Raw genomic sequence first — 12,369 nt, forward strand, 5'->3', positions numbered from 1 at the left:
TACGTTGTATACTTTTGAATGTGTGTCGTGTACTTTCGAATAGTGAGTATAACAAATACGTGTATGATGTTTATGTTCTTTGAAAGTTGATTCATAATTATAATTGTAACATGTTACTATTGAGTGATCATCCTGCGACTGCGGGTATTACGCTCCTTGTTTGTTTCACTCAGGTGTTATGTTGTGCGTGGGTTGGTATAGTCGTAACTCTTGCCAAGCGAGCCAATTCCCCAAACGCGCGATTTAATAAATACAACATTTGGTTCACCACGTTCAAGGCACTGTTTTCATTTTGCCATCGTCTCTAACTTTCAAGTAGTTATTTGTTGCAAATATAGAGTACTGGTACGTGCAACTCGACTGAGTTTGTCCCAGTCCACGAAATACAACACTTGATCCGCGACCCTGTCAACTGTAGTATCTAACTGAAGTGCCTTTGACTTCAATAATCCACATATTTAAAGACAAAATACTCAAATTATTGCACAAATAAATTAGTTTGTGTTGAATGGAAACCCGTGTACATGCATGACGAGGATGTTTTTGAATACATTGCAATTGTGTCTGATTAATCCGTAGTATACAGTTGTGCATCGTGCTTGAACTTCTGTGAAGGAGTATTCGAGTTTTGCAGTTACAACGCACAGCCACAAGAACACGCGCGCATGCGCACTCAACGTGAGACTAATCAAATCCTTGGAAGAAAGGACTCGTGTATAACGTGACTTCTATTCACTTCGCTCAGGGTAGTTACGCCTGAAAGAAGAAAAACAAACATTTTAGGTGCCTTTAAATAATTACAGATTGACTGAAGTTTCTGTCTATTTGATCCTTTGTTTGAAGTTACACACAACAACATTTCAGCTGTATTGTCCTGGACAAGACATTCCAGTGACTGATAGAGGATCAGGAGCAGCGAAGCAGGAGAAATAACATGGTATTGTATGGTATTCCAGAATCTTCAGGTAAAGAGACATACACTGAAAGCAAGGCTAAGGTTCTGGAAGTGCTTAATACTGCAAGGGAAGTGAAGGAACTACCACCACTAAGACCAAGAGACATAGAGAGGGCCCACAGAATAAATGCAAAGAAATCAGATTCAAATCGACCTGTTGTTGTGAAAATGCTACACTGGGAGGATAAATGGCATAGTGTTAAAATGAGGGATGTTCTGAAGGAAAAGGGTATTGGCATCGCCAATGATCTCACGGTTGCACAAAGACAAGAGCTTGCTAGAAAAAGAAGTTTACATCCAGATAGGAGATTTTATTACAAAGGCAACAAACTTGTTGAGGAGCCGAGAGAGACAGCACAAAGTGAGGCCCCAATACTCAGGGTAAACGAGAGCGACACACCCCCTCAAACTACCAGCGATAATCTACAAGCCAAACCACGTCAGCAACGTCAAACAGACAAGAATAGGACTGCATCACGCCGTCCTAACAGAACACAAAATAGATAGGGGTTAGGCCAGGCTGAGAACACTCGCAAAAATCCTTTAGAACACTACAATGATCACAATAAAGATAGCGAAAAAAAAACCACAAATGTGTCAGATAAAGACATCCATTTTATATTTTGGAACATTTCAGGAATTTCCCATAAACTTTCTGAATCCGACTTTATAAATTACTTACAGAGTTTTGATGTAATAGGTTTAACTGAGACTTGGGTAGATGATCTGTATATACAAGATGTATTTTCAAACTACGTTTTGATAAGCAAACATGCTGAACGAATTGCTAAATGCGGTAGATTATCTGGTGGAATATTTGTCTTGATAAAAAAAGAGTTTGAGAAGTTTTTACTGTGGTCGAAAATCACTGAAAATTCCATATTTATTATGTTTGACAAAAAGATGTTTGGTCTGGATGAGAATATTCTATATGCCTGTGTCTATGTACACCCAGAATCATCTACCTGGTACAACAGACCTGTGTTATCATGTAAAAATGGTATTAGTATTTTCCAAGATAGTCTACTGCAAATACTTAGTGACATCCCCGAAGATGTTTTGATCTTATGCGGTGGAGATTTTAACGCACGGACAGGTACAGAAGCAGATTTTGTCGAAGACGATATACTTGAACAAGTTGAAAATCAAAACTTTGCATTCCTAGACTTTATATGTGATAATTTCAACCAAGTGCGTTACTCTGCCGATAAGATAATAAACAACTTTGGAAAATGTTTTCTGGATCTCTGTGCAGTAATTAACATACACATAATGAACGGGCGATGTGGGTCTGACACTAAAGTTGGAGATTTCACTTTCATTGGCAATAACGGCGCAAGCGTCGTCGATTATATTATATCATCTGCACCGTTGTTTGAATATGTATCTGATTTTGAGATAACGTCTCGACCCGAGTCAACGCATCTTCCGCTCACTATGAAGTTACGTACGCTTCATGTGAAATCGTCGCGTACGAAATCTGGTTGTAAGAATACTTATAGATTTGTTTGGGATCATAACAAGCTTGACTCCTTCAGAGAGAACATTCTCTCGGACCCTGTGCAAGATATTTTAGATAAATCTGTGGACAGTGCATTCACATGTATAGACACTAGCGTTAATCTTATAGTAGATGCCCTTTGCCTGGCAGCGTCAGATATGAAAAGAAAGTGTAGAAGTACGAGAAATGATCTGAACGAATGGTATGACGATGAATGCAGAAAACTCAAATCTGAACGCTGTAAATCTTTGAATAGGTTCAGGAAAGATAAAGATAAATGCTCATTGATACAGTATAACCTGTTAAGAAATAAATATAATGCCCTCTGCAAATATAAACGTACTTCATTTTATAACAATAAGCAAAAAATAATAGAAGAAAATATAAATGACTCAAAACGATTTTGGCAGGAACTTAAATCCCTAAATAAGAAAAAGGATTCTTATAATGATATCCAAACCCAGGAATGGTTCCACCACTTTAGAGACTTATTTGCATGTCAAAATACGGGTAGCGAGGAAGACACAAAAAGTAATGAAGGTGGGCCAGAAGACTCTAACCCAACCAGTGACGTTTCAAAAGATATACTTGACTCTCCTATATCGAGACAAGAGATTCTAGAAAGTATCAATAACCTTAAAGTTAACAAATCCCCGGGAATAGATGATGTAATTCCAGAATTCTTTAAACACTCTGCTGATCTTCTTCTACCGTATTTAGAATTGATTTTTAATCTGATATTAGAAAAAGGGACCTTTCCTACAGCCTGGTCGGTTGGGATAATAGTGCCTATACATAAGCAAGGAAATTTAAATAAAGTAGATAACTACAGAGGAATCACATTGCTGAGCATATTCAGTAAAGTGTTCACATCGATTGTTAACCAAAGACTAATTTTTTGGGGTGAATCAATGGACAAAATAAATGAAGCCCAGGCAGGATTTAGAAAGGGTTACACAACAACCGATAACATGTTTATACTACAGAGTGTGATCCAGAGATATTTGAATACACAGAGTGGTAAGCTATATGCAATGTTTGTTGATTTTTCTAAGGCATTTGATTCTGTCCAAAGACATAAACTTTGGTCATTATTTAACATGAATGGACTTAGCCCCAAAATGAGTAAGTTATTAAGTGATATATATCAAAATGTGAAAGCCTGTGTTAGAAACAACACCGAGGTGTCTGCAACATTCGATGTAAACATTGGAGTTAGGCAAGGCTGCGTACTCAGCCCGTTCCTGTTCTCTTTTTTCATAAACGAGCTAGCGGTACAGATTGAGCGAAATTGCTCACATGGTATCCAGTTGCATCCCGATATGTTCTATCTTTTCCTCTTATTATTTGCAGATGACATTGTTCTCATTTCTAGCACTATAAACGGCCTACAGAAGCAGATAAACGAATTAGAAACCTATTGCCAAAATTATTGTCTAAGTGTAAACATGAATAAAACAAAAATAATTGCATTCAAGAAAGGAGGTAAACTATCGAAAAAGGAAATATGGTATTATAAGGGTAATGTCGTAGAAAGAACTACATCATACAAATACCTTGGAGTATATTTTACAAACATTCTGTCATGGTCGACACACACAAAATACGCATCTGTGCAAGCACGTAAGGCTCTAATCGGTATATTAAGAAACCTGAGAGTATTAGGAGATATAAATCTAGCATCCTTTTTTAGAATATTTGACACCAAAATCAGTCCGATTTTACTTTATGGTGCCGAAATTTGGGGCTTGAAATACTTTGATTGTATAGAAAAAGTTCACCTATTTGCTTGTAAAACATTTCTCGGAGTAAAGATGAGCACACCAGACGTTATGGTATATGGAGAATGTGGCAGGTTTCCCCTCCACATATTCCAGCAAACTAGAGTGATCAAATATTGGATAAAGTTATTAAACATGTCATCACACCGTTTACCCAAAAAATGTTATGAAATGATGTTATTGTTGCATGAAAACGGTAAGCAGAACTGGGTATCAGAAGTAAAAAACCTACTCTTCTCAACTGGATTCCATAACCTATGGTATGATCAAAAAGTGTTCGCCCCATCACTGTTTTTAAATACATTCACACAAAGATTAAAAGACATATATCAACAAAAGTGGTTGGGAATTGTTTCATTATCAACAAAGTGTAAGTATTACTCAACACTAAAAACCCACATTTATACTGAAGGTTATCTATCATGTGTAAATGTTAAGAAATTCAGAACAGCATTATCACGTTTTCGTTGCTCATCCCATGATTTATTGATTGAAAAGGGGAGATTTATGAATATAAAAAGAGAAGATAGACTATGTAAATGTTGCACTAACAATGCAATAGAAGACGAATATCATTTCCTTCTTGTCTGTCCAGCATTTGATACACTACGCAGAAAATATATGAAAGAATACTATTTTGTACATCCATCGATTGCCAAATTCTCTTCACTGTTGACGTGTTCAAATGAAAAGGTAATCCAAAATATTGCAATTTTTATTCACAAAGCTATGCTATCCAGACAATTCTTCTATAAATGATATGTATATGGAGTGCGCCCTACAAATGATATAAAGATATGTGTGATATCGAGAAGTGAGTGATTTAGCATGATACTATATTACATTTGCTAAAATGTCATGTATATGATTTGATATGCCATTATATATGATGTACAAGCTGATCTCTGACATATGATATATAGGATATGACGTGAGACGATGATATGATGTATTATGATATGGTATGATACTATTTCCGATGTGAGAACATATATGATACGACATGACATGACATGGTACCATCTGATATCATATGATCTAATATGACGTGATACAGCATTATATGGTATGATATGACTCCATGATATTATACTACTTTATATCATGAGTAGTATGATGTGTGTTTATACTATAGGCCTGAGGCCTTTCAGTATTGAAATAAATAAACTATTGATATCATCAATATTTGACTGACACTGTAATATACGCAATTAGGATACGATGACAAGCAATATGACTAGTCAGAGTGACTTTACAACACGATCCACCAAATCGCTTCTTACAAACCATACAGATCACTGGGGACCGATTCGATCCAAAGTCCAAACGGATCGAGGGCAAAAATAAACTATTTGACTAAGAACGCAAACATTACATCATACCTATATTATAAAACTACGGGCGTTGTGGGAACAGGCTTCTGCAGTCTGAGAAGAGATCGATCCACAACGTCACACCATAAATAACATTACATTGATAGAGGTTACACGCAACGACAAGACTGAAGAATGTTAGAGGCCAGACGATTTTGCTACTTACCCAGGAGCGCCATTGCGTTGTCCACTTCATCCTTTACCAACTGCAGCAGATTAACAACGCCATCTGTGCCCTATAAGGGAGATAACTTGTGTAATGTAATGACCTTACATGGTGTAGCAACACCTCCCATTTCTGACCAACCCACATATTCCAGCTTTTAGTACTCTACTTGCAAATGCAACTGCATCAGAACGACCCCTGAGTTGATGTAGATCTCTGCGTCAGTAAATTCTCATAACTTCGTGAACGTATATCTTACAACGGAGGTGCTTCTGCCACAAATCACATCACTTAAAATTCACCTTGTGCACCAGGCCCCATAATGCTGGCCTGCCGATAAACACAGCCCTGGCACCAACTGCTATGGCCTTGATGACGTCATATCCGCTCCTGACGCCGCCGTCCAAGTACACCTCACAACGACCACCGATAGCATCCACGACCTCAGAGAGAACGTCCATCTGTTTATGAATAGATGGTGCTTTACCAAAATTCTGTACTAATAGGTATAGCTATTTGCGAGCGTTTTGTTGTTGGGATGAAAAAGACGGGATACAAGCAGATGGAGAGAGGGTAAAACTAGAGGATACTGAACAGCAAAAGAACGCAAGTTAAAAAAATATCGTATATAAGTAAGCGTTCATGTTCTCTAGTTAAAGACTTGACGACGAAAGAACAGAGTTGCGTTAAAACACTATCCACGTATATCAGAATGGGTCCCGATCCACGAGACGTTCGTTGAGCTACGACATTCGTAAGCCTTTGCTAAACACTAGAGTTACGGAAGGTCTTAACGTTACGAAAGCTTTGTGGATCCGAACCCTGGGCCACACAATTCAGTGATTGACATCATGGCCGACAAATCTGGGAAACGATGAAATGAATCAACCAAGTCATCGAACCCGAGACCGCCAGGTGTCTTAAAAGAGAATAATGGGTTCATCGAAATGTCTGCCTCGTGTACTCTAAGTATATTAGAGTCGGTATTAGACTCGTCTGCTTAATGTGGGAGGAAAACCCGAGGTGTAGAGTTCCTGTGCCTGTCTTCACATCGGTTCATGGCATTTGTTTGACATATTAAGGTTGCATTTGTTTCGGTAGTCAGTTCGTGTGGAAAAATGTACCGGAGAGAGGGTCAGTGTTTGGGAGTAGTCTCTCCTTCCACTCACCGTGGCCGGTACACCGTCTAACTGTCGACCGCCGTGATTCGACACCCAGACAGCCGACACACCGTGAGATACCGCCTCCCTCGCATCTTCAGCTGAAAGAGTCATCCCCAGATCGGATGTTACTGCATCCAAATATACTAGTGCTCGTTCATAAACATTCCTGGTGGCAAGAATATTTTGGAAGATGAGTAAGTGAGCGAGTGAGTAAGTTAGGTTTTACTCGCTTTTAGCCAAACAATATCACGGACACCAGAAATGGGCACAATATACCCATGAGGGAAGTCGAACCCGGGTCATCGGCGTGACTAGCGAACGCTTTAATCACTGGGCTACCACACCTCTCCTTTGGAAGATGAAGGTTGTAACAAGTATCACTTCGTTTTAAAACAGATTTTTTTTATTCAAAACACTTTGAGTCATTTGTGGTTTTAGAAAGAAAGACTGAAGCAGTATATACGCAGTATATCTGCAAAGACATATCAGCACAGTTATGGAGCTGATACTGCTGATTCATTGGATTGCTGAAACGCATTTGGAACGAAATTACCACCATCAAAGTACACTGACCAGTATGAATACCCTTTACAACAAGGGGCAATCGAGTGAAGTTCTGGAGCCACTTCACGTCATCCCACGTGACCGACGGGTCCAACTGCTTTGAAACAAATTCCATATATGGCATATTGGCAGCATCAGTTGTCAGAGATTTCGAAGCCTCGATGTTAGGTAACCTGAAAAAGAACACATCTGCCAGCCTTACCATCCTTGACGTCATAATAAAAAGGCGGTGGGGTGGCCTTGTGGTGAAAGTGTTCGCTGTCAAAGACTCGGGTTCAGTTCCACACATGGTTACAACGTGTGAAGCCCATTTCTGGTGTCCCAGGACATGATATTGCTGGAATATTGCTAAAAGCCACGTAAAACTACGCTCACTCTCACTAATAAATATGGAGAGTACGAAAAGGGATTAATCACTCGACACTAAAAGTATATGCAGCTTTACCCTCTGTAACAGAGCTTCTTTGTGGCGGACGCTCTGATACCTGGGAGAGTGTGGTAATTAGGGGTATTGGGGGTGAATGAGGTGAATTTACGCAACTCTCAGCAACATCACGACAGGGACACCAAAATAGGCTTCACCCATGAGGGGATCGAACCGGGCTCTTTGGCGTGACGACCGAATGCTTTAGCCACTTGACTCCCCTTGACTGAGTAGGAACGGTTGAGCTTTACATTACCCCTAACTGCTTCAGAATGAATAAGAATGTGTGCCGCAAACAATGCCATTATGATTCCAGATTTACTTTGAAAAAAATGTTTCAGGAAATATTTAAAATATACACAGCGCTAAACATCCCTTATCTCCACCATGAGTGTACAGGAAGCACTGAAAAAGTATAACCTGATATGCCCCGGTACTGTGAAGCCTTCTCGGGCTGTAGCTAGCCGTCTACCGCCAACCGGTGCATCTACCGTCAGAACAAGGGCAGAGAACCCAGCTGCCTCTGCTCTCCGCACCAGACTTTCCGTCAAGCGACGCTCCTTGAATATGTAGAGTTGGAACCACCTGACGCTGTTGGGAGCTCCGTTTCCAATTTCTTCGATCCCGAAGGTTGAGAGGGTGGAGAGACCGAAGGGCACCCTATGTCGCTCACATGCTGAAACAGTGCCTCGGGTTATCATCTGGTAGAATAGAGTAAGTTTCGTTTTAAACCGCATTTAGCATTATTCCACTGAATTTCCAGCCATATGGCGACGGTCTGTAAATAATCGTGTCTGGACCGCCGCCATATAGACAGAATATTGCTGAGTTCTGTAATACACAGCAAACAAACACATCCTCAGAAAAATGGCATGCAGTCATACACGGTATTTATGTTGCTTCGCCAGTTTGCCATAATTCGAATAACTCTGCAGTAGCTCCACCTACCTTTAGCTATTCCCATCTCCCCATCCAGATGGGCCATCCGGCACATGGACATTGGTGCCACGCCGACAGGACAGCTGACCGGGCTACCCAAAACTGTGGTGGACATGTCTCTCTTGGATACATCCTTCAACACGCGCGGACGGAACCTATATCTGTACACACAACGGCACGAACACAATTATGACGTTTTTCAGTGACATATGCATGAATCGATTGTAACATCCAGTAAATATGTAAACACTTATCACTACAACATCAAGCTTTGATAACCGCATCAGGATTTACCCTGAAACGTTGTCGCACATATGTTATAGAAATGGTTATCCATACATGTACTATTAATAAAGACGACTTTCAAACAACAAGCGGCAAGTTCAGTCACGTGGCGAACCTGACCTCGCCGTGTGCTCACTGGAACGTAACAACTCGAACAGCCAAATGAGCTCGGATATCATCGGATATTGTTTACCAACAACGCCATAAAACCATCGTCGAGTCCCTTTAACGTCACTACACTAACTCCATGTTTCTCGTCACAAAGCGAACCAGAAACTTGACCATGTTCGTATTCCTACAGTTTATTGAACACGCCCTGATTATGGATAGTAATGCAGGGGCACAATAACAAACCACTACGATGCGGTATACGCTTTGTACAGTTATGAATAAATATCAGGTAGTGGGAAGATGTGATGAAAAACACAAAACCACACCTTATTGAGGAGTATTGAGGAGTATAAACAGAATGTGAAATACCTTTTGTAGGGAACATTTGTGACATTAGAAATACATGTATGTAAGTGTGTCTTAGACGAAATGTCGTGTGGCCCGCTTTCAACATAGCGCCATCTTAGTTTAGTGTTTGTATGTTTTTCATTAGCTTATGCGATAAATACCATATAATTTTATCTCTTTCCGTGAGTTATGAAATTTGAATTAAATATTTAAGGGATACACATATGTGTTAATTGAATGACAATCGACAATAGACAGACGGGATAGTTTGGGTTGGTATACAGATTTTATGGACGTTTCTCTCACCATGTCGACACTGTTACCGCCTAGGCCCACATCGTCTGATAACAGATGAGCCCACCATGGACGGGAATCTCACCTTGAATATGCCGATACATTGTCCTTGAGTGTCTGTTCCAGGTGACATCCAGAGTTGAAATAAGCCTCCACAGGACCAAGCCTCCCCCTCGCGAACTCCTCGTAGTCTAACACGCTCAGCAAACGCGTCCCTTCCATTGCCACAGTGACATGCGCAGAGGAGAGCAGCGCCAGCGTAGCGGTAGAGCTCCTGTACCGTTCTGCCTGAACTGGCAGAATTGCTGAATGATATTATGGTATCGATTCGTATAAAGTAACTGTTGTATTAACATTTTTTTGCACTGTGAGACAATATGAAATTGTTTGTGATGCTACCTACACAGGGCAACAGCTGTGTTAATTCAGGTATGCTGATTTATACTGTAAACGCATATGACGCTTCAAGCAAATGTGTTTAGGTGCTCGCGTCCATTCTGTAAAACAAACAAGATCCGAGAAATGTGTGTGTGTGAGCGCTCGCGCACGTGCGTGCGTGCATCTGTGGCAATTTTACCCCAAAATAACGAAACTTCAAACATGCGTTTTCAAACTGGGTCAGTATATCATAATCATATCATTGGATATACTTATGTCACGTTTGGTATGGAGGATGAATGCCATTTTCTTTTTGGTTTTACACCACTTTCACAATTAGAAAACACTGTTTCCATGTCACAACAATTTCTACACATCTTTTTGTTTACCTAATGTCAACTAAGAATGAAAACACAATCAGAAATGTATCATTTGTTTGATTGGCATTATTAGTAGTTGATGTGTAAACAAGAGAGTAAGACTGTTTATGGAAAACAACGTTTCTTTATTACATATGGATTACATATATTACATCCGATTCGGTATGGAGTCTTACATCCTTGTCAAGCGTGGCATACCGAAACGTCGCATCATATGTAATAAAGAAGTTGTTATCCACAAAGAATCTTACTTTATTATCAGAAATGCACCAATGTACATTATGCCACGAATCCGAGAATTGTATATTACTACACAGATGAATCATTGTGTCAGTGTAATATATTACCACACATGAAGATATACGTATTTTATGCATGTTCAATATGCTGTTATTTTGTCTGTGTAATCTATGAGGTAATGGGCAGTTGCCCTATGTGTCAGCTGAAATCAGGAATATCGGTATCACGTTAGATCCAACTACTAGATCCAGCTACCAACTACAACACTATTCACCACAGAATATGAACATTCTGGACGCACACATGATCGTCTCTATTGTAAATGTGCAATCGAATGAAAAACACTCCTTTGCTGGGGAGTATAAATGAAGTTCAAGGGCAGGACAGGTCAATGACCTACTGTATAGAGCACATGTTACACTAGATATATGTTTGTAGTTTGGTGTGGATGCTCAACAATTTGTAAGTGAGTTGTTTGTGAGTTCGACAGGATGTGTTGTGTGGCCCGCTTTCGAATTTGACACAACGCCAACCTAGTTTAGTGTTTGTTTTGTGTGTATATGCATGCTTGCGCGCGTGCACGCGTGAGTTTTTTTCATTACCTTACTTAATGCCACACATTTGTATTTTTTTCCTATTAAAATATTTTTAAAAGGCTGAGTGATGAAAGTGGAATGAAACATTTAAGTAGTGTTGTATTGTAACTGAATGATAAACCAGGACAGTTTGCTTTCATCTGATGAATTATGGTTGTTTCGCACTCAACGGTTTTGTAGCTATGTAGCAGCAGTCTGCAAATAACAGTCGCTGGACCAGACAATCTACTGATTACACCATAAGTGTGTGAGTGAGTGAGAATGGTTTTACGTCACTTTTAGCAATGTTCCCGCAATATGACGGCCTTCACGCATTGTACGTACCCACGTGGCAACTCTAACCCAGGTTTTCAGCAAAACGAGAGGACGCTTTAATCACTTAGCTACCCGACCGCTCTGTTGACGTCACAGACATTTGTCTTTTAGGATCTGATGACGTGCATCACCCACGTCAGCTAGAGTACCTGACAACCTGACAGGTTCCCCGAGACCCGTATCATCACAGCTACTTATACATAAGTATTGATAAGAACATACATTCATGCGCTTTGATAACATCTCAATTACAGCAGCTTACTGTGGGAAGAATATCCAAATTGATACCGGTCTTCACTACGCACGATTGCGTATGGTGCATTCGTAACTACTCGCCCATTTCCGTGACGCCTGCCGGAATGACACGAGTAGTTACGAATGGTTCATGGTGCTGACACCTGGACACATAAGCTGGGTAGACTTTGAAATGAACATGGCGTGCCCAAAGGACACGGCGAATTCTGGCGCCTTCGACGACTCGGACATCTCTCCCCATGTCATTTCAGCATTGATATTTACATTTTATGAATATGGCGCACAGAGAAATCTCTTTCGA

At 40.1% G+C, this 12,369-nt stretch overlaps 1 protein-coding gene across 1 annotated transcript; it reads right to left on the bottom strand.

The window, feature by feature from the left end:
• Positions 1–263: 263 nt before the first annotated feature.
• On the bottom strand, positions 264–10,159 carry LOC137293747 (2-Hydroxyacid oxidase 1-like). Its single transcript, XM_067824459.1, has 8 exons — positions 9,990–10,159; positions 8,876–9,027; positions 8,348–8,603; positions 7,513–7,676; positions 6,946–7,037; positions 6,079–6,237; positions 5,777–5,846; positions 264–756 (listed from the first exon to the last, which is right to left on the bottom strand). The coding sequence occupies exons 1-8, from the start codon at positions 10,124–10,126 to the stop codon at positions 689–691; spliced, it is 1,098 nt and encodes a 365-aa protein (XP_067680560.1). The 5' UTR covers positions 10,127–10,159; the 3' UTR covers positions 264–688.
• Between the last annotated feature and the right edge of the window lie 2,210 nt (positions 10,160–12,369).

This window comes from Haliotis asinina, chromosome 8 (assembly GCF_037392515.1).
Source record: "Haliotis asinina isolate JCU_RB_2024 chromosome 8, JCU_Hal_asi_v2, whole genome shotgun sequence".
NCBI lineage: Eukaryota > Metazoa > Mollusca > Gastropoda > Lepetellida > Haliotidae > Haliotis > Haliotis asinina.